This window comes from Pleurodeles waltl, chromosome 10, assembly GCF_031143425.1.
Source record: "Pleurodeles waltl isolate 20211129_DDA chromosome 10, aPleWal1.hap1.20221129, whole genome shotgun sequence".
Taxonomy (NCBI): domain Eukaryota; kingdom Metazoa; phylum Chordata; class Amphibia; order Caudata; family Salamandridae; genus Pleurodeles; species Pleurodeles waltl.
In genome coordinates, this window is record NC_090449.1 from 232,387,930 (window position 1) to 232,411,734 (window position 23,805).

A 23,805-nucleotide genomic window follows, 5' to 3' on the forward strand; every position below is an offset into this window, starting at 1 on the left:
GGCATACTCTACAAGAAAGAAAGGGTCTACAATGGCTTTCTTTGGTGACGTATTGCCTGCGGACATGGAACACAGCTACTTGGTGTACACTGCACATTTTTACTACATACTAGTGTGCTCAATATATTGATATAATAATCTTTAATATTCATGCCAGTCTGGAGGCTCAAGTTGGCCAGATAATGCTTGTAACTTTGAGGCACATGCTTACAAAAGTTTATCTACCTTATGGTGGATCCTGGTTTATAGTCTAGTGCTGAGCAAGTGATCTACAACAACTTATGCTATAAACAGAAAAGGTTAATTTACCTTTTAAGTATTGGTTTTGTAGCTTGTAGTATTGTTGATTCAGGTGTGCCCACCCTCCTCCATGGGAGTGCACCATACCTTTCATCCGCACTTGCTCCATATCCCACACTCATCTGTTGGGGGAGAGAGTTGGGAACACAATATGAGGTGAAATCTGTGCCCTGTGCATTGTGTGCTAAGGGAGGGGGTATAACAAAATCAGCTTGCACACGTTGACTCAAAACTGTAGGTGACAAGAGTGTGCAGAGCATATGGATCTATAGCACTACAAGCTACAAACAGATAGTTACAGCATCAGTACCTTCCTTACTGTGAGGGATCTAGGTATCTCATAAAACCTCTTCTAGTTACTGCATGTTTGCTTTTTATAGTGAAGGCTTTATATAAAAAGGAATAACACTTCTTGAACAATCTATTTATCTTGAGGAATGCTTGTGCTGCCTGAACTAAACATTCTAACAAACAACAAACTACAAGCACCCTTTCCCACAGCAACAATGCTTAGACCCATGTTTACTGCCTTTTAAAATGAAAGTCGTGAATTTGCTGCAAATAATCTGAAAGAGTCCCATAACTGGTAATCGACCTCTGAGAAGAATTTTCCTCATTTTTTCTTAAATGTACTGTGAGGGAACAAGATTGTGCTTTCATGTCGCTCTCAGATCTCTTTGGACAGAATCCAAGAGTGAGCCTTAACTGTTCATTTCTGCCGCCCCTTCAGGTCAAAGCTTTAAAAAGACCATTGGCATCTCAGTGAGTATAATAGCATCTGATATTTGCATTCCAGGGATAGTGCCAATTCTTGTTAAAAGGAGTTTTGAGCTGCCATTGAGTTGTGCAGGGCCCAGAGAACTAGCTAGACGTATTTCTACATGTTAACATATTTAAATGTTGTGTAAAACTTGCAAAAATTATTCAGTTGCAGCTAATTAATACTACCTAATCTGCATGCCTGCGTTACTGTCATTTGATACTTTACTTTCTTTTATAGTATATTTTTCCTTCATGCAGGGTCGATGAACACAAGCTCCCAGCACAGTTTTGTTTCAACAAATGACTCTTCATTCTACCACTTAAAATCTGCACCAGATGGAACCCCTGCCCCACGATCTGTTACCAGAGCTAGACCAAGATGGTCTCAGGTGAGTCATTCAACAATTATGCAAAGAAGTATATTTATGTTTCCCTTTTGGACAGTCTCAGTTGAAAATTGTTGCATAGCGTTAGATAGATGACCAAACAATAACATTAAAATGTCTGAATCTGGTTTTCTCCTTATAGCCGGCACCAAGAGGGATATGCAGGCTCCTAACACCTATGAAATATTTCAGTATTCCCTATAATCAGGCCTGGAACCCACAGTAGGCTGCGTTTACATAGCCAAATACTTAAATTCAAATAACTTTCAAAACAGCCATAAACTATATCTAGTCCATTCACATCCTTGTTTAGCGCAAATTTTGGCCAATAAGGTGAATGTAACTTGGAGCGCCCAACTCCACAAAGAGGCTGACCTGTCATTAGCTGGAGGTGTGAGGATTCCCAAGGAGCAGTTGTACACCAGAATCATAAGTAAAAAACATATTCAGAGAAGAACAGCGCTCTAAGGTGATACCTTGCTGCCCGCTTCATTACAGGCAAAAATCTGAACAACTGAGCCACTGTGGGGGCTTGAGAGCTCAGGCTTCCATTCACCTAATTGGCCAGAGGTTGGTTCACAGAAGTCAATAAACTACTTATGGTCTATGACTGTTTTCACTGTTATTGGAGTGCATTAGCACTACTATGTTAACATTGACTACCAGGGGTTCCCAGCCCAACAATGGGGAAGATGAGAAATATTCAAACTTGTGAATCTATTAAAAGTGCAGTTTCGGGAGAACTGGAGTTACAGGTAAGTAGCCGTTGTTTCTCATTATTTAGAGAAGTATGAAGATCAGGTGTAGTAAAAAAGTGAATATGCATGTAACATATGTTCCATATTTCAGGACATCTTAAGACTGGATATCATGTTTCATCTATATTAGTAATAATATGAGTAGTTCAGGGTATGCTCAGAATTTGTTATTAGACGGTGTTTAGAGAAGTACCAGAAGGACTTTGTCAATGAGTTACAAAGATACTGATGTTCATGTTATGCAGGTGTTGCATTAGTTCATTAAGTGTCCCAGATGCCAAGATAATTTAAAACTCTTCCCATTTGGGTAAGTTTTGCCACAGCCAGAACACAAGAGTCAGTCATGGGTATATTTGATTTCCTGCTTCTTAGAAAAATGCCTTACTCCCTATTATACTGCATACCAGTTATTGTTTTTCCAAGATGACTATGGTTACACATGTTTTTTTTTTGTTGTGTGCATGTTTGTTGCTATGTTTATGTTCATTCTATTAAAATACATACCAATCTGATGCTGCAGTGCAGAAGTCAAGTATATGGTAGAATCTGGCTTGCTTGGATTGGCATCTCCTGCAATTATTGTTTTCTCACAACCCCCAGTTTGTATATTAATGAGGGATTAGTGTGGCTTGTACGTTTGCAGTGCTTTCTGTAGTTGCCCAAAATAAGTGTAACTGTTGCCAATGACACAGCTATGATCATCTTCCAGTCCAGTTTTTATTTCAATAGAAGTTTATATATTATAGAACAAGAAACATCCCGCTTATGAACAACTGGCAGTCAGTAAATTGAATGTTGTGGAGTCTGGTTTCATAAACTTGTGTATGATCTATAATACACAGTTTGTAGTCCTACAATAGTTCCGTAGCTCAATCTAGGTATATTGTATACCTCCATCAAGACCTGAATGTCGATCTTGATATTGTTTATAACCTGCTGAATGCAGAGTGGTGCTTTAACAGTAGAAGTAGGTTGGCTTTAAGTTACTTTATTGTACCCTGAGAGCATTTATTTTCAAAATTTCATGCAGTCCAGTGGTTTTGCTTACAATGATTAATAGATATGATGGGTGTAAATAGCTCATTGTCTATGAACCAGTGTCTAACTAGGTGAAATAAAGGACATTGGAAAGTATGCTTTTGAATCCAGAAAAACAAATCCACTGTCTACATCACCATTCCAAGGTTCCTAAATTTGCCAACTAAGGACGGTCCCTAGGCGTGTAAGTTGTTTGGATTCCCATGTGTAGGGCCATTAGTCATTTTGTATTTTTATCATCTTTGAAGTAGGTATTGCAGGTACTGTTCAAGCAATTATTTTTGTAGCATGAAAAGGAACTGAACATTTCTGCAAGGCTTAGTAGGCAGGTTATATAAGCCAAATATAACATAATGCCTTTAGAAGTATGTTAGTGAACAGCTAACGTTTGTAACCAAATCATTAATGCTTTTAGGGAATCCTGAGATCTTGTTATTAATGCCAGAAAGCTGTCTTATGCCAGTATGTATCCTTGTTTAGTTCCCTTTTGATGTTTCGCTTTGAATGAAGTAAAAATATGAGTGGCAATTAAAGACTACAGACACATCTGATTTTTAAAAAGCCAACTTTTGCTGTGTAGATCTTGCACCATCAGCAGAGATGTAATTTTAAAGAAGGCTCCATGACTATTTTGCCTTCATCACCCAAGTTTTTCTCAGTGGTGTAGGTCTGTGATAAAATCCACAGTGAAACAGGGCAAGCATTTGAAAAAAACACGAATAGCCTCTTTCTTAAGAAACCAAAAGGAGGGCCAGAAAAGGGGTGTGAAAGGTGCTGTCTAGGAGACATATGTCTGTTTTATGTCCAAAGAGATATTGATCATCTTTATATTTATTTATTCAGTTACTTCGGAGGAAAAACTATTATAAAACATACATAAAATCTTAAATACATTAAAGCATACTGTAAAAATAAAGTGCAACATTCCCCCAATTACCAATATAAAACAAAAATCATGACAATACTCATTCATGTACTCATTTAGTCTGTTATACTAACATGCTTTAAGAGATATACATCTTTTTCACCCGGCATACAATAAGAATCTTGAGACAGAAAACACAGCCTACTCAGTATTTTCAGTTCTTAGAATACAGGTGGCATCTGTAAGACATCTTATGCAACATAGACTGCAAATAGTAAGTTATCCAGATTTTCTTCAGATTTTGATAAAATGGGCACATGAACAAAGTGCTCTTCAGACTCTGGGCTTAATTTACATACAGGGCAGGTGTGTGAAGTAACAGGCTCTCGCCACCTTCTTCAAAATATGTTTACTGGTACAATCCCATATCTAAATTTTAAAAAGATTGGTCTTGCTCGGGGTGGTTCTGTATAATCCAGAAACGGTTCAAATTCCAGGTCATTCCTGAAATAAAGATATTGCCCAGTCAGGGCACCATATAATGGCTCCGAAAACCATTGATTTTGTACATGCATCAAGTATCTTTGTTTTATTGTGGCCCAGCATCTCCCTTGTAATCTGCTCTGGGTTATCCTAGGTTATGTGTAAACCCAGCTTGTACATCCAGGTCTTGATGTGTTTAAACCAAGTTAGTGAACCGTACTTATCTAAGGTTTTAAAATCTGCAAATGCTTGTTTAAAAAGAATCCGATTTGGTAGCTCAGAGTCTTATCAATAGGTCAGTGGTCTGAAGGGATGCAACATGTGCTATGTTATTTGGATCTAGGCACATCGGTGTAAGTGGAGCACTATGGGCCAACATGAGTATAGATTGTATAAATCTATTCTTTTGTCACTAAACCCTTGGTTTGGTCCGAACCCCGGCTCTCTGCGATAGAGTGCCACACTTAGCTGTCTTCTGCGGTAGTTCTCAAGTGCAGGTGTTAGCTGTCGTAATTTAGATCTATTTAATTTCTTCTCAACCACTGTCCCTGCATACTGTAAAGTCACCTGGGTCTTCAGTATTTGGGGAGCCCAATACAACGTGTTCGCAGTCCCCACTCCCAGATAGTCAAAATTCTAGGTGTGTTCCTAGCAGGTGGATCCAAACTTCGCTTTTCTTCTAAAAGACCTGTATGGACGAAAGGCTATGAATTTGGTTTAGTGACACTGGTTTCCAAGACAATGTACACAGGAAGTTGAAAACCAAAGAACATTTTGCAGACCCACAGGGGTTTAGAAATGAATAGTGTATCATCTGCGAACAGGGCAGGGACTCTTTCATCTGCCAGTTTAGGAGGGTCACCCTTGCAGTCCGTGTCAATTTACCCCATTCTTGTAGAGTGTGAACAGGGTTGGTGCTAAAACACAGCCCTGAGGAGCTCCCCTCTTGATGTCAATTCGCCCTCCCCTTCCCCATCTCACTTGCACGTAGTTATTACTTTACAAATGTATTATTATGTCAAGCAAGTTGATTGGCAACCTCATGCCTTTAAGTGCAGCATATAGTTTCACTCAAGGAATCAATTCAAAGCCTACCCTCAGGTCAACGACTACTGCATACAGATGACCTCTGTTTAACACAACAGATTTTCATATGATTTGAATGAAACAAAACACCTGCTCTGTCTTGTTCTGTAGTACTCATATGTGACCTGAAGATGTGACACTTGGCAAAAATTCAAACCTGGATGGAGGGAAACCAACAGCTGCCTGCCAAATGTATTTATTTTAGCATTGCTTATCAAGCTAATCTGTCTGTAATTAGCTTGGTTATATTTATCTCCTTTGTTTCTGGATTGGCATTATTTCTGGATCTCTCAATGTTTCCGGTATCTCTGCCCCTTGGATATGGGATTAGATATTACTTTCACTATAAAGCCCAATACAACTGGCTTGGGGAGGTAGAGATCTCTTGGTATCTTGTTCAGCTGTGGAGCTTTCCTCCTGGTCATGCTATTTATGGCTGGTTAATTCTCTTCCATGGAAAAAAAGGAGTGGTGGAACTTCTCCAGTATTGGATCTTTCATAGATTCACATGCTTGAATCATCCCCGTAGTCGAGGTGGGAGTCTCATAGTAACCCTAAATACACATAGCAGTAAACTTTACACACTATTCCCCAATGGCCCACCTAGGTTCTTTTATAGCCTATCCATGTCCTTTTGCAAAAAGACCCAAAGTTGAGCCACAGCCAATCTAGAACACTCCCAACAGAGGCTCTTTCCCTCAGATTTTGTACCGCACGTCATGTGAAGGGAGTCTCCCTGAGCTCTGCTCAGTATACCTTTCTGACAGGATTTTTTCTGTCAGAAAATTTCACCTTTACAATCTCAATATGTCTCAGCAGACTAAAAAGGGTCTGTTTAGAGATTGTGGCAGTTGTGGGAAGAAGAAACTTCATGTTGATGACCCCCACAAAAAGTGTATCTACTGCCTGCATTCTGACCACATGGTGAGAGACTGTAAAATCTGTTGCACCTTTAGTCGGAAAACCCTCAAGGACCGTGAGGTTAGGCTTCTGTTGTGGCTGCAGAGTCAGAAGGCCATGGAAAACCCATCTTCAGACGAGAGTGAAGCATCATCTCGCTCCCTCAAAAGACCTGGGGAGAAAGGAAGGCTACCAGAGGAACCACCGAAGAAAGTGGTTAAAAAGGCAAAGCATACATCTATGGAGAAGCATGGCGCCAAGAATCTGCTACCTCCGGATCAGAGACCCAGGCAAAACTCTTCAAAAAGGTTCGCTCAGAGCCTACGACGCCTGTGGGGAAAAAAGGCACCCCCAAAAAGTGCCTCTCTGTCCCTGTCGCCGACTAGGGATCCGGTAAGACCTTCCTCTGATGCTTCCAAGAAACGCCCGTCTACGACGACCCCGTCGATGGTCACGACAATGACGTCGTCGTTTACTACGGCGGTGTCTCCGATGATAGTAACATCATCGTTGCTTTCATCGATGACTATTATCACTGCTAAAATCTTCAAGAAGGCATCGTTGACGGCGGAAGCAGCAATACTCCATCCGTCGACGAAGTGCCTGTCCATGAGGATCAGGAAGGTGCCGTCGACGAGGACACCTGCACCGAGACAACCGTCAACGAGAGACCCGTCGGCGACGCATGAGTCGACGAGAGAACCGTCGACAAAGGGACTGTCGACGACGAAAACTGAACTGTCGACAGCAGTGATTGAAATTTCGGCAGCTCAATCGTCCGCCATGATGCCCCCCTCTGGGGATTTCAGAGTACAGCACGATTCGGCAAGGTTCCTTGCCCTTTCGTTGATCACCAAGGGAGAAAAAACATCACCAATTCTTCCAAGGCATACTTCTCCAAGCAAGGTCTTGCCATATCCACCGCAGCATCTCCTGGATGATGAGGACATTTATTCCCAGGATGACAGAATGTTTGGTGCAGTCAGTAGTCCATCTCAGCTGCATGTAAAGTGCCAGGACTTGGACGAGGAGGAGGAACGGCAGGAGCAGCTCTATTATTCCTCAACCACATATCAACGTGACTCTTCATACCCAACGGGGGAACAAGAATCTTCTTTCCCCATGCCTAGGTCATTGGTGACGCATCGCCAGAGCATGCTAAAGGACTGCTGTTGGTGTTTTCCACCGTCGACAACTGTAACTCCATCCGGGCCTTACAGTCAGTGGACACCTATACAAACCCCTATGACCAGTCTCCTGAGAACACCACACAGAAGCATCCCATTGGTTCCCCAAACACACGATGACCATATCTCGACGCATGACGAGAGGGAAGAAGGGGAGATAATGGAGGCAGCTTCTAGTGAGTGGGGTGACTACCTCATTCCCACACCGTCAACGCCGCCAGCTGGTCCAGTTGATTCACCCCCTGAAGACATTGGGGGTTTTCACAATTTAATGGAAAGGGTGGCCAAGAGATTCGACTTAACTATTTTTTCTCAGGAAACAGATTGTTTCTTATATGACTTCAAAGAGCCATCAAGGAGATCAGTAAGAGCAATCCCGATAGTAGATTTCCTATGGCAGGAGGAGTTGAAGGCAATGAAAATCCAGCGACACTGCCTTCACAACTTCCAAAGCTGGAAAAGTACAAGGACCCTGATAACACTCCAGCCTGCTTAATATCACAACCGAAGCCGGATTCGGTAATATCCCAGGCAGCGCAGCGTCTATCTAAAAACCCTTCGCACCTATCGCAGCGCCTCCAGACAATGATGGGAGGAGATTGGACAATATTGGTAAGAGATTTTCCTCGGTGGCGGCGATCACGGTGAATGCGGCTAACTTCGTGGCCATACTAGGGAGGTATGATCGCCAGATGTGGGCGGACATGTTAGCTCATAAAGATCTCTTGCCTGAGGATGTCAAGGTGGAAGCAAAGAAGGTGCTGCAGGAGGGTGAGCAGATCGCAGCGGAGATCATTTCCTTAACAGAATTCCGACAACTCGCTGGAGCAGCGGTCTTACCAGGGGTGGCTCAAGTCTACATCCTTCCGTCCGGAGGTCCAGAGCTGCATTCTGGATATGGCGTATGATGGGGAAAGTCTGTTTGGGAAGCATGTGGACGACATGCTACAGTCCATCAAAACGGGTACTGATATGCAAGATCTCTTGGTACCTTGCAGTACCGGAAGCAGCCCTTTCGTTTGGCAAGGGGTAGAGGAAGTTATTCCTTTCGAGGCGGCTTCCAACAGTACAGACCCCAGTATCAGTCCTCTTCAACAGGACCCAGGCAGCAATACAGCCAGCATCAGCAGCGTTATCGATTGCCACCTACCGCTGCATATAGGCACTCAGCGAAGGGAAGGCCGGCGCCACGGGGAAGAGATACCGGAAGAAAACAATGACCAGCTAGCCATACCAGCTTCCTACGCTACCAGGGGCTCCAAGATCGGGGGTCGCATCACTTCTCACTTCCTTCGTTGGAAGGCCATAACATCCGACAGATGGGTGTTGGATGTGGTGGCCAGAGGGCGTACTCTGGAGTTCATACAGAAACCACTGGACGTCCCTCCGTCGGGCCCTCCACCTCCACGGTTAACCCAACTCCTCAAGGAAGTACAGGTGATGCTACGCAAGGGCGCAATAGAGTTGGTCCCTGCTCCTCAAGGAACAAGGGGTTCTATTCACGCTTCTTTCTGGTAAAGAAACCTTCAGGAGACTGTCGCCCCATTCTGGACTTAAGGTCACTAAACAAGTTTCTGAAGAAACAATTGTTCAGGATGGTAACACTGCAGGACATCTTGCGCCTCCTGAGTACCGGAGATCATATGGCATCCCTAGACCTCCATGATGTGTATTTTCATGTTCAATACACTGCAACCATCGAAAAATCCTCAGGTTCAAGGTGGCTGGTATGCGTCTACAGTTTCGGGTCTTCCCTTTCGGTTTAAAATCGCCCCCCAGAATTTTTACAAAAATGCTGGCTCCAGTGGCAACTCACCTCCGCCAGTCGGGCATGCAGGTGTTTCCCTATCTCGAAGACTGGCTCATCCAAGCACCCTCAAAGGATCAGGTGGTGTGTCACATCTCTCTCTGCCTCCAGTTGTTCGACTACCTAGGGCTTACCGTCAATTACCGGAAGTCACATCTTCGCCCCACACAGACATTGAACTTCTTAGGAGCGGTACTAGACACTGTCCGCAGCAAGGCGTACCCGTCTCAGGAAAGGAAACTAAAGCTGAACATGTTAACCCGCAAGCTCTCGGCAAGAAAGTGCGATTCAGTTCGCACCTACAAGTCATTGCTGGGAATGATCTTGTCATGCATTCCACTGGTTCCAGACTGCAGACTGTATATGCGGCCCCTACAAGAGCAATTGGACGCTCAATGGTGCCAAGTACAGGATCTTTTGAGGAAAAAATTCTCATCACATCGGTAATGCGAAAAGCCATGGCTTGGTGGGCGACAACAGCAAATATGTCCAGCAGTCTCACGTTTCTTCATCAGGTGCCCCGCTATATAATGACGACGGATGCTTCCCTCGAAGGTTGGGGTGCCCACCTTCAAGATCTTCAGATCAGTGGATCCTGAACTCCAAAGGACAGTCAACTCCAAATAAATCACCTGGAGCTCAAGGCAATAGATTTCGCTCTAAAGGCTTTCTTACCAAGGCTTCAGGGCTCCAATGTCATAATCAGGATGGACAATACTACAAGCATGTTTTACCTAAACAAGCAGGGTGGCACGAGGTCTCTACAGCTCTTGCAGCAGGCTCAGAGCATCTGGAAATGGGCCATAGCGCACAACATTTCTCTAAAGGCGGAGCACGTGCCAGGACAGACCAACGTGCTGGCAGATACCCTGAGGAGCACAATTATCCCCTACCACGAGTGGGAACTGGACCAGGAAGTGCCCGACCAACTCTTCCAATTATGGGGCAGACCAAAGATCGATCTGTTTGCCACGCTCGAGAACAAGAAATGCCCTTACTATGCAAGCTGGCTTCCCCAGAGAGGATTGTGGGGGAATGTGTTTTCGATGAGATGGTCCGGCGTTTATGCTTACTCTTTTCCTCCAATCCCACTGATACCGAGAGTCATCAGCAAGATGAAGGCGGAAGGTTGTCGCCTCCTATTGATATCACCGAGGTGGCCCAGACAGGTGTGGTTCATGGAGCTCCTCATGCTTTCGGAACAGCCACATGTGCTACTCAGACGGAAGCCATCCCTGTTGACAAAGCACCGGGGCCAAGTCAGACATCCGGATCCGTCATCTCTCCACTTATTGGCCTGGCTCCTGAGTTCCATGAGTACGCCACAGTAAACATCTCTTCGGAATGTACGGAGATTCTAGCCAGAGCTAGGGCAGATACTACCAATAGGACCTACAGGTTGAAATGCAAGCATTTTTGTGTGTGGTGTGCAGCTGAAGGGATCCATCCTATTTCCTCTCTTCCAGAACAGATACTACTGTATTTGTTATACCTAGCAAAGTCTGGACTCTCATATTCCTCCATCCGCGTGCACGTGGCGGCAATTTCGAGATACCGCAGGTCTCAGAATGTGGTCTCCTTATATTCCACCAGGATTGTAAAGGAATTCCTGAGCGGCCTGTTTCGTACTTTTCCACTGGTGCGGAAGCCTCCACCGTTTTGGTCCCTAAATGTTGTCCTGGGGCAGCTCATGAAGCCCTCTTTTGAGCCGATCCACAGAGCAGAACTAAAGTTCATTTCATGGAAAACGGTGTTATTGCTGGCTCTTACTTCGGCTAAGAGAGTGAGTGACATACAGGCATTCACTATCAGAGAGCCTTTTCTTCAGTTCACCACTACTAGCGTAATTCTGAGAACTAATCCTAAGTATATTCCGAAGGTCCCCTCAACTTTCCATTTGAATGAACCGATTACCTTGAAAACCTTTTTTCCTAATCCGCAGACAGTGGCAGAAAGGGCATTACATTCGTTAAAAGGAGTCTGAAGTTTTACCTGCAGAAGACTCAGAGCATACGCAAATCAGACCAGTTGTTTGTGGCCTTTGGAGACGCAAGGAAGGGCCTTCCAGTATCCAAGCAGACCATAACCAGGTGTATTGGCCTGGCGATCCAAATCTGTCATATTCAAGCTGGTAAGCCGCTCCACAGCAGGGTAAAAGCCCATTCGACAAGGACGGTAGCCACATCGGCTGCACTCTTTGCAGGGGTGCCCCTGCAGCAGATTTGTAGAGCGGCCACATGGTCCAGCCAGCATATGTTCACGAAACACTACTGTCTTGAGGAGACGAATAACATGGACACATCGGTGGGGCAAGCAGTGTTGAGGCATTTATTTAGTTAAGGTGAGCCTCTTCAATCATCCCACCTCCGCAACCAGGGTAGGTGAGCAACGGTTTCTTATTCTAGTCAAGGTTAAACTTTTTTCTATTCTTAATGATTATTGTAATTGTCGGTTAACGTAGCAAGCTAGATACTTGTTGTAATGCGGGGATCTTTGCTTATTATGCCGGATTGTTATTTTCAGAAGAACATTGTTACATTGCTATTGAACACTATCTGGAGGTACTGTTACTCTTATTACTATTGTTATTCTGATGCTTGTTCTGATTATAAGGGTACAGCTATGTGCCTACTTAATCAATGTTACTGCTTGCTACTCTAATTCAAGCATGTGAATCTATGAAAGATCCGATACTGGAGAAGAAAATTACTTACCTGTAACTGTGGTTCTCCAGTATTACTGCTATGTGTATTTAGGGTTATCGTGAGACTCCCACCTCGACGATGGGGATGATTCAAGCATGTGAATCTATGAAAGATACCAATACTGGAGAACCTCAGTTACAGGTAAATAACAAATTTTCACACTCATGGTTTCACTCTACTTCAGCATCATATTATGCAGTTAACCTATTTCATCTCTGGGTGTCTTTATAAAAGCTTGCCAGTGATATCTATCACTATGCATACTTGCTTGGAGAGGGAGCCATCTTCACAGACTAGAAAATAATCTTGACTTGTGTTAAAGAGAATTCAAATGAGGTTGAGGGCCCACGGGACCAAGTGGGCACCATGTAGAGATAAGGGGCAATATTATTACAGAGTCACTGCCATTTATGGAAGTGAGACAGCAGTTGTCATCCCCACCTGCTTACGAAGGAGAGACTCGTGCTGGGTCTGTTCATGTGGGGATCAGGGCTTTGCTCTCTTTGGTCAAGAAGGAAGCTGAAAGGCTTCTGTGGGTCCTTTGGTCTGCCACCATTGAAAACAGGGTGATCTACTCTGTGCAGCCACTGAATTGTGATTCCTTGATGCCTGGTTTGAAGGGAGAGACTGTTGTGTGGAGAAGACCAGCTCTAAGCTGATGTTAGCAACAGAGCAATGCCTAAACAAGAGGGAGATTAAGGAGTGACATGGGGAAGGAGGACTTTTTCAGCTAGCATTGCATACTTGTGACTTCCTAGGACTTGTTGTTCCCAGGAGAGGGTACTGAAGTTAAATATATTAATGCCATCCCTAGACACCATTCACAAGAAGACTGATTGCAGTCCTACAACCCTTCCATATGTAATGTCAAAGTTAGAAGTGGATGCGAGGTTGGTACCAGATTTAAAAAAACGGTCCGGTTAAGACTGCTAGAGGGAAGATGTATGTAAAGGGTGCGCTGAGCTGCAGCGACCTTAGCTCAATAAAATAACTGCAACATTTAGTCCATAACATGGCTTGTGACAAACCTTGAGAGGTACAGACTTACAAACCTCTGTATACTTTAGAACACTGATTTCCATGCTGAATCCTCATTGTGGGTGAACAAGGGCGATCTAAATGGCAATACCCCACCTGGTATTGGAGTGGGCACTGTCATAGCACAAATTCATTATGCTTCCATAAGGGACATAATCATGAAGCAGGCAGCAAAGCAGGAGGAGGGGAACCCAAGAGAAGGAAGGGTTATTTTTTCTCCATCCTAAAGATTATAGCAAAATCACCATGAAGTGAGGAAATGACTGCTCGATGACTGGGGCTCTACCTTGTATCCTGAAGGCTGAGGGGCTCTGCATGGTGGGGAAAGTACCCCTTCCACCCAACTGACATGGCCAGATAGCTTTTTGAGGAATAAGGAAGAGACTGGTTTCGCGTGTTTAAGGTTTTTGTGGGAGTCCCTGGTACCTCTTTGGCCTCATCATGTTTTTTTCTTCCTAGCTTCCTTTTACCCACACGTTCCCAGATGAGAAAGTTGGTTTATAATTAGTTTTTTTGCAGAATGTCTGGCTGCATTTTAACATAACGATCCTTTCTTCCACAGCTACGTAGAGAACTGTGGTGTTTGTTGCCTGGTTTTGTACTTGGGCTTAAAGCTACTACTGTTTCACACACCTGAAAAATGTAAATGTGTTTTCAATAATGTAATTTATTCTAATAACTACAGATTTTTTTTTAAAGAACAAAAATTGAAGTTTGCCTTCAATTTATCCTATTATCTCTTGAAGCTAATTTTCATAATGCCATTGTTCTGTAGCCATTTTGGCTATAATTTTATGCACATTATTTTAGCAAACTAGGCCTGCCGCTGTGCACCCTAACCTAGATATATTTTATTTAGCTTTGTTATATTATTTTAACAATAGCCACATTTGTGGTTTTCTTTTCTTTTTCTATCTAGCGGTTCTTCGCCTGGGCAGCACTACGTTCTTAAACAAGACATTTCTTTTATTCTGTGCTTTTCTCAAGGCTGCAGTAAGATAGATTGCCGGCAAAAGTGGTATGCTTTGTCTCCAAGGTTCACAGAAACATGCACATTCTTACATGGGGATCCTGTCTTGGAACATCAGCTGTTTTTTTTATTTTATTTTTAATTTAATTTAAATAAAATACTACTTTGGCCCATCTACGTTGGAGGGAGATTCCAGCCAGAGGACCATGACTGAGTGCTGATAGCTGAGCACTTTGCTACAGCTGCTTATGTAGACTACAGGCCTCTTGCTCAGGTATGAGGGATGATGTCTTCCCAGGGGGAACCTGAAAGGCAGAATTCGAGCTTAACATGCTTGCTCTAACATAGCTTAGGTAGGAACTATCTCTATAAACCTTATTGACAGTATGGTAGCATTATTCTTGTGTTTTACTGTCCTTGTCACAATTTTAATCTTATTGTGCTTCATCGTCCTAGTTATTACAAATCATGCTTAATTATCTAATATGCAGTTAATTCAATAAAACCTTATTGAACCATATTATGCCTCTGATTGTCTATACTTGCATATGTGAAACTAATGTAACTGAGCGAAAAGGATGAGATCTGAGTGACCATGATTCCCCTGAGGAGTCATGTATGTCATGCACCTGGTTGCTCCAATCATCCCTGCTCTTGGATGAAGATGGGGCACTGCTAGTTAGCCGGAACAAACCCGGATAATGCCGACAGGTGTCACATGGTGCAGGGTCAGACTCAGTCCCCCACAGTACAAGTGATTCTGCCACCCAAATCCAGTAGTCTCATTAGGATAATGAGAACCTACGTGACATGGCGCTACCAACGTTTGGTCAGGCACTCATTTTTGGGTTCTCCTGAGTATCTCTGTCTCACTACATGCAAAGACACCTCAGTCCTATTTACGGAGACGTCTGTGGTATTGAGGATTTTTCCTCCTCAGCTAAGTAGGGAGTACCTAACTAACGCTGCAGTTTGTTCAAGCTTGAACCCTAAAAGCATAATCTTCATTTGGTGTGCTTATCTCTGAACAAATTTTACTATTTACCTTGGCGAACCCGCAACGGGTAGCAATTTCAGTTAATATGTGACCACCCCTTATTGCACTTTTATTGGCACATGGTCTCACAGCCTAGGGGGGTCCAGTTACATTTGTTGTTGAAGCTCATGCAGCATATAGAACAGAAATGTTCTATACTTGGGTCATATTTCCAGCAGCCGATAGGAACACAAATACATTTCACCACTATTCACCTGCAAACAGACCTGCATAATATAGAGGATATGCACATTTAGAAATACCTCTATTTTATCAAGACCATAATAATTGGCTTGATGGCACCCTACCACATACAGTCCTACATGTTAGGTTAGGTCCTCAAAGTAATGATAGTCCTACCTTGGCCTTTATTGGCCACATATACACCGCACCCTGATCCAGCAACCTTAGCAGTAGCTAAGGTTCTCTGCTTATATACTGAGCTTACAGCAATATACAGACTATTAGTGCAGTTTTTAATGCAAACATTAAATACAAACCCAGCATGTGCTGCCCCAGTGCAATCACATGCAGCAACATCAGGCATTAATCCTGCGACTGTACATTCGATCATGGGTAAGGTAACGGCCAAATAGGAAGAGATTCCGTTTTGGTTAGCTAAAAAAAAAAAATGCAGTGGAAGCAGTATTTCCCCATATGGGACCTCAGGATAAGCATAGAATATTAACTATGTGCTTGCCATTTGAGATGGTTCCCACAGTAGATAGCTGCAATACTTGGGGCACGGTATTTGCCATGCTCTATACTACTGCACACATTATTCCAACACTTGCCAATCTTCCGGAAGTGTTACAACAAATTCAAGATGAATACGGAGCTACCCCGGCCGTGGATTTGGGGATGCAACTTATGGGCAAATGTTGCCACTGTATCTTCCATTATTCTAAGTTCCCTTAAAGGGGAAGCAGTATGCGGCTCCGGGATGTTCCTGTACAGGATCAAGAACGTGAGCTGCCAAAGATTATCGCGGAGACCTATTCTAGTATTGGTCGAGACAGTCTGAGGGCCAGACCCATTAAACCACAGTTTCAGGATAAATCTAATAAAGATTCTACCAAGCAAGCACCTGAGGGTTCTAAAAAACGCTGTGATAAAAAACTACAAACACCTAAAAAAGAATGGGGAGAATCTCTGCATTCGGAGACCCTACAGAATAGATATGATCTCAAAAATAGAGATAATATAAAAACGCCTGACAGATATCAGTATACTGATACACACCAATCTTGTTCCTTTCAGGACTCACCGGAAAAACGCAGTGAGAGAGGTGGGCAGTCAGAGTGAAAAACTGAGTACCTGAAACCGAAACAGGAATCACAACGCTCTAAAGAAGTTTCTGTCAAAAAAGAAGAGAAACGTCCAACAAAAAATCCAGCTGAAAAAGAAAAAAGTGGCAGCAGTTGCGATTCGTCATGCCACTCAAGAAGAGGGCTCTATTGAAGAACAAGATGTGGGCCCTAGCTCTGCTAGACAGCGCAGCAGAGGTCACAATAGTTTGCCAGAATCTTCAAGAGCATCTGGAGGTGAAATACATGGGTGTCTCCAAGCCTGACGGGGTGTACAAAGTAACAATACAGTTGGAAGGAGACATTGAACGCACAATTGACGCAATCTTTTGGGACCGCGTTGTTAACATTTATGATATATTACTGGCAGAAAAGGATTGGCCACCTGAATTTGTCCATACTTGCCCATATGTGGAAGAGGTTATCAAACCTTTCTCGCCCCTTGTTCCCGATGAGCTCACAGAATCCTACGCTATTGATTGGGCATTGGCGCAGGCGCGCGCGTTATACCGCGACCACGTAGGGTGGGATAAAGATTCCCCCCTATCATGTAATTCCAATTAAAAATCAACCTCAACCACAATACCCAATAAAACATGATGATGCTAAGGCACCTGGGATGGAAATCCTCACACAACTAGGGTACCAGGGAATAATCGAAACTTGTCTCACCAATGAATAATCCCTTATTCCCTGTAGCTAAACCAGACCATTTATACAGAAGAGTCTTTAGACTACAGACAGTTAAACATTCATACACGCACATATGCTATACAAAACTCTCATAGCACAGCACTTATGAATAGCATAGTGTGCAAAAAAGACAAAAAAACATTGGATATTTCCAATTGTTTCTTCAGCGATATAGCGCCTGAGAGTAGAGACTTAACAAGTTTCAGTGCACTAGGCTGCCAGAAAAATTCAGTCGTTTGTCACATGGGTACAAGAACAGTCCAGGACTGTTAGCGGCTCGTGTAAATTCAATATTGCACAACATTGACCCTGAAGCATTGTCCTATGTAGATGATATCTACATAGGATGATGAATTACTGCAACATCTAAGACGGGTAGCCCGCATTGTTATAGGATTTGCCGAATTCGGCTATAAATTCAATAAAAAATAAATAAAAAAAAGCCTTCCTTAATGTCCTGTTTCAGGTACATGAATTATTAAGTGAAGGAACAAGCCTAGCGCCACATTTATTAGAATAATGCGCACAGTTACAGCCTCCAAATACCATTTTAAAAAAATAAACAAAACTCCAATCACTATTGGGTTTTCAGAATTTTGACAAAATTTATATTCCAGATCATGCATCACTCATCAAACCCTTATATGACTCGATACAGCCTGACTTTTCCAGTTAATTCTGGACAGTCAAACACACGCATACTCAGAGCATTGCAACAAGACATGCTTTGCAGCACAACACCTACACCCAAGGGACAATAAAAAAAACATCTGGTCATCAGAGTAATTGCTGGTGCCATTGATTTCACCTATGTAACATTCAGTGAGGGTGAGACAGTCCCGATTGCATACAAATCACATTTGGACTCAACAGCAGAACAACGTTTTGCTCCCACTGAGAAAATTCTCACTGCTGTTCAGATGGCTGTCATTAAAGAAAGACCACTAGCCCAGGGGAAATGCATTATTGACGTATCTCCAATCCCAGCCTTTGAGGCGGTTATCAAAGCCAGCGTTCCAAACGCTAAAGCATTACATCCATGTTGGATCCAATGGGCAACATCTTTGACAGCCACTGATGTTGATTATATTTTTGACCCAAAATTACAAACTCAAGAATTTTTTCAATATGAACTAGAATACCCAGTTACGGTAAATACATTGCCTATTGATCAGTATCAAAGAGTCATGTACACCGATGGCTCAGCACAACTTGCTACAGGCACAAAGCATCAATACTCCGCTGCTCGCGCAGTTGTAAGCGGCTACAGGGAGGGTAGTAAATTCTATCCACAACATACCTATACACAAACCCTAGGGGATTGCACTGCACAACTAGCAGAGCTAAAGGCTCTGGTGATGGCACTGGAACATACGGATCCTGACCAGCTAACACTGATTTTCTATGAGCCGTACTATTGTGTCCAGTCCGTCAGTGAATATCTGCATTATTGGTGCCAGAATTCCAAAGGTAACACTGTCAAACACTGATTTCTTTGGGGGAAAGTCGCTTATCTGAAGGAAACGCTACCAAATGTCCATGTAGTACATACACTTAGACACCAACGCGTTGGAATACGCGTTGCTGGGAATACACTGGCTGATGAAGCAGCCAAATCAGCAGTAGCTACAGCTTCTGTTGCTGCAGTAACTCGTTCTAGGATGAAACAGGACGATGAAATACTGGCTGCTGTGAAAGCCTTGGCCGACGGTATACCTTTACCTAAAGGATAGCACACTAAATATTCCTACCGGATGCGAGGCATGCTTGATGTAGAAGTAAAAATACCAGGCGTTTGAGTTCAAGTGATTCCCAATAAAGACGTAAGATCAGAGTTGATCAAAGCAGCAAATAAGGGAGTTGCTTCTGCCCATGCAGGTGTGGCGTCTACAATATCATTGTTGCAGGCTCGTTATTGGTGGCCAGGTCTATACAAAGAGACCAAGCAGTATGTTCTTTGTTGGGCTATGTGCCAACAAATTAAGGGTTCCACCGTCAAACGTCCACTGCAAACACCCCTCCTAATTTCTAACAAACCATTACAATGTGTGTACCTGGACCATTGTGGTCCTTTGACTCCTGACAGCGCATACAAATACTTTTTAGTTGCTGTTGACTCCTACTCCAGATTTCTATGGGTGCCGCCGCAAGGCTCGGCTGATGCTCGAACTGTTATTAAAGATTTGCAAGTCTTTATCGGCACATATGCAGTTGCGGCTTTCCTCTTATACCAGAGCCCTGCTTTCGCCTCAAGGGCATTCAGGGATGCTATGGCTTTGTTAGGGCTCCAACTCTATTACTCGTCTCCATTTCATCCTGAAGCAAATAGTGTCGCGGTGCAACAAAACTGAGATTTAAAGCAATTCTTAACAGCCAGAGTACTAGATACGGGTCATAGGGCCTGATTACAACTTTGGAGGAGGTGTTAATCCGTCCCAAATGTGACGGATATACCACCAGCCGTATTACGAGTTCCATAGGATATAATGGACTCGTAATACGGCTGGGGGTATATCCGTCACTTTTGGGACGGATTAACACCTCCTCCAAAGTTGTAATCAGGCCCATAGTCTGCTTAATCCCCTGTACAGAGTCCAGAGCGCACTTAATAAGCTGCCTAAAAGTTCCCTGTGGGGTCGTACTTCCTTCGAGTGCCTGTTTGGAACTCAAATGTATATTCCATATCTTGATGGTCCTGGTGTGGAGGCAGCAGCAACGCCCTTTGACACAAATAAACGTTTCACTGTCTTGCAGGAATTACAACAGTTCCATGATGACATCTCTTCTTCCAGTGCTGCCTCTTTAGGAATTAAGGATGTACTGATAATATCTACCGACTGGATTCCAAAGGTTGGAGATCTAGTACGTGAAAAAGTAGCTGTGTAAAAGGAGTTTGGTCCTTCTTATCGTGCACTGCTTCCAGTCCTGGGAATACATGGTACCAGAACTGTTTTACTACCACCGCTGTCTGGTTCTAAAGAATACCGCTTTGTCTCCATCGACAATGTCACGTTACACCATGTGGCCGATCCTGCACACCAGACCAAGAAGAACAATCAGTAGTACCCGAATCCCTGTCACTACTGGTCACGATGTCCCTCTACATGTTTTCAGTAGCAACACTGATACCTCTCTGAGTTTGGGGAGATTGGAAAATTATCTTTCATTAGTTCCACTAGCATCTTTTACAACAAGCAACACAGAAAATGTTGACTGATCATTCTCAAATTTTACACAAATGGATGGCATTGTTTATTACAAACCACAGCAGGAGACCACTGTTAGTTCTCCTCTTCAAAGTATGGCTCCAATTTTCGCACAAACTGCTTCTGGATACTTTGCCGACATCAATGACATCTTTTTGGACTCATCTGCCTCTTTTGCATCTGAATTGTCAAAAACACGTAAGTTAATAATTTGGCTCAAAACTAATTATTTTGTTCTCCCATGGAACTATCTGTGGCTTTCCTTGACTGTAATAGCTTTCCTCTTCTGGATTGGCTTTGTTATTACTTTTCTTTCTACTGATACATGGCATTACCTTCCTAAATGACCAACAGTTGAACTGGTGGATGAGGTCCTAAAACCCCATTTTTCTTCTCACAAGGTCCGCAGAGACTTGTCTTTTGTGAACCTTTCCGCTATACCAATTCTTGATGGGATTGGGTGGGATAAAGTCACATTTAATATATATACGTCCCAACTGAGGTCATTCAAATTCCATATGTGTTTAAACTTCCTATGAATGATGTAAAAAATACCTGAAGTTGTTTCTGATGACTGGGATGATATCTGAGTTGCAGTATTTTACTGTATTTGAAAGTGAGGATGTTTATCAATCCAAAGAAAATTATGGAGACATGTTCGGTTATAATTATTATGGGCACCATTTCATTCATAGAGCAAGTACCCCAAAGACTATGGGGGAGCATTGCCCGACTCCACCTCAAGGGAGTTCTAAAACATATTCTGAAAAATATGCATATTTTTCTGGGCAAAGTGTTAGAAATGCTGAGTCATATTATTTCAAATTGCCATTGATGGAAAATGTAAATATATTGTTGACAGATACAAAATTAATTTATTCGGATTCCTTTGTTTTCTGGTTGGCTATAGAAGGCTATGAATATTGGTTGAAGTTGATTGACTTAAAAAGTGTGTGGGGAACCAAACTTTGGCAAATAAGGGGAAATGAAGCACGTAGAGCACTTCTGATACCTGTTTAAATGATATTTGTAAATGAAACTGTGCAACAGACAAGTTGTTTAGGTGTAGCAAAAATTAAGGATTTAAATGTGCCCATTATTCCTGCACCTGCAACATTTTACAAATGGCAAAAATATATAAATGTAACTGAAGATCAGCTCTATGAATGGGTCCAAAATGGCATGTTTAATGCTTCACCTTCACGTACTGGTGGGTGGTTATAGTGGCCAACAGATACCAATCGGTATCCTAAACGTTTTGTAAACTCCATGGGGGTCTTGGAACAAGTAGGCCTGACCCTCGCTATGTGTCATCTGAACATGCGGGTATAGTGACACCCTACAGTGTAGGGAAACTATGCCAGCAGTGGTTGAAGAGTTCCTCACTAGATGCTGTTAAAGAACACCTCAGTCTCCTGTCTAGTAATACTGACTTACAGGATTTCCTGTTAGGCCCCAGAAAACAATGCAGAAAGTGCTTCTTATATGCAGTCTATAAAATTTGGAAGCTTTCTCAACAAAAAGCTGCTGCCCGGTCAAGGCACATAGATCAGGAAAATTTAAAGAAGGCATTAGCAGTTGTAGATAATGGAATTAATACCCTGTCCGACCGGATATACACCTTAAACAACATCTTTTTGTCTGCAATAAACATAATACAGAGCGACATGTCCTCTTTATACCATGGACAGAGTCAACTAAGATCCATTAAGCAACTAGGTTGGACACTGCAAACACTGAAAGCAGGTTGTATTCCCTGGCAACACGTTGGCGCGAGGGACATATTTTCTACATTTACTTTAACGAGACAACAAATAATGGCTAAGAAGGAAGCAACTTATGTCATGTTAATATTGAGAAATTAGAAAATTTTCCTTTTATTGTGGCTGAAATACCATCTGCTGAGTAGTTAATACATGGGGTCATCAATCTGCCTATCTCAACACTTCAGTTCACATCCTGCTTAAAATACATTCCAGTGGGCATATATGAAAGGCTAGGAGATACTTACATCCATGAGGTGTGGGAGCTACCCTTCTCGTACAAATGTCTCAGTGGCATGAAAGGGGTCTTTCTTAGCGGTATTGAATGCAAGACTTCTGTCAACCATTTGATGGTGTGTAAACAGCTGTCCTTGCATGGGGCGTGCAATACTTTGGCAGCAAACTTGGCTTGTTATCTGAAGAGAGTCCCAGTCACCTTGATTAGACCTGTGTTCCAGGTGCTCTCGAGCGGCAGCTGTGTGCTCTTAATAGTGAGAGCTGTAGTGGTATGCGAGACGGAATAGTTTGTCATTTCGGTCTCCACAATTGTTACATGCTGCAGAAATTTACTTTTTCCTTCTACACGACAGAGGGAAGTAGCTGAGATCTGGTCCTATATTGCTACTTCAAATGTGAATTTGACAAGTTGAGCAGACTCAAGGCTTTGTTTCAAAAACATGTGGCGCTTACATCTGCACGCGAGACCTATGAGCTCCAGGTTGCAAGGTCATCCGCAGAGATACAGTCCCTTTTAAGTACTAACTTTCCGAGACACTTTGGTGAACTCATGGGACGGATACTTAATGAGTCCAGTACTACTGGAATCACACATTTCTATAAGGCTGTTGGTTCTGGTTTCGTTGACACCTTCTCCTCTATAGTTGGCTTAATACCTTCAGCCATCAATTCAATATTTTCCAGTATTTTCGGGGGATTTCCGATAACTTTGGCTATAATAGGTAGCATTTTGCTGTTGCTACCTCTCCTGTGCAATGGCTGTCCCTTTACAACAAGGACAGAAAACGCTTCCACCAGCGCAGCTGTGCCGTGAACGCAGGATGCAGTACTTTGGAGCACCACTCCTGGAGCAATTGGAGTGTGACTAGTCTCTGTCATTCAGACCGATTTTGCATTGTGTGCAGCCTGTGTTTCAGTGCCTCTGGTGCCCTTTTGAATGTGCACTGAAAGTTTGTTTTCTACGCAGCGCTTGTTTTCATTGAACACTGATCTGTTGATGTTCTCGCTGAGGGCTCATTACCAGACATGCATGTTGAGGGTGCGTTTGCTTAGGGAAGCCGTTTGAGTTGCCCTTTGTGGATCATGCAGCTCTAAATTCACTGTTGGGTACATCACAGAATGCTGTTGCCTCAGGTGGTGCTCAGGCACTGGAACACAAATGCTCCTTGGTTTTCCTTGCTGAGGAATTTCCTTTTGACTTCTGAAATTCGGCTTTCTCGACGCCGCAGCTAATATTTTTCATTGTCCTTTTCATACCTGCTCAAGTGTCTTTTAACT

The 23,805-nt window shown here is 43.0% G+C and overlaps 1 protein-coding gene across 6 annotated transcripts in view; it reads left to right on the top strand.

Annotated features, from left to right (window-relative positions):
• CCP110 (centriolar coiled-coil protein 110) overlaps positions 1-23,805 on the top strand; it is a 425,941-nt gene that overhangs the window by 236,254 nt on the left and 165,882 nt on the right. For all 6 annotated transcript variants that reach the window (XM_069210241.1, XM_069210243.1, XM_069210242.1 and 3 more), the window contains one exon: positions 1,321-1,451. In XM_069210241.1, the coding sequence (XP_069066342.1) occupies positions 1,321-1,451 (131 nt within the window). The remainder of the gene's footprint in view (positions 1-1,320; positions 1,452-23,805) is intronic.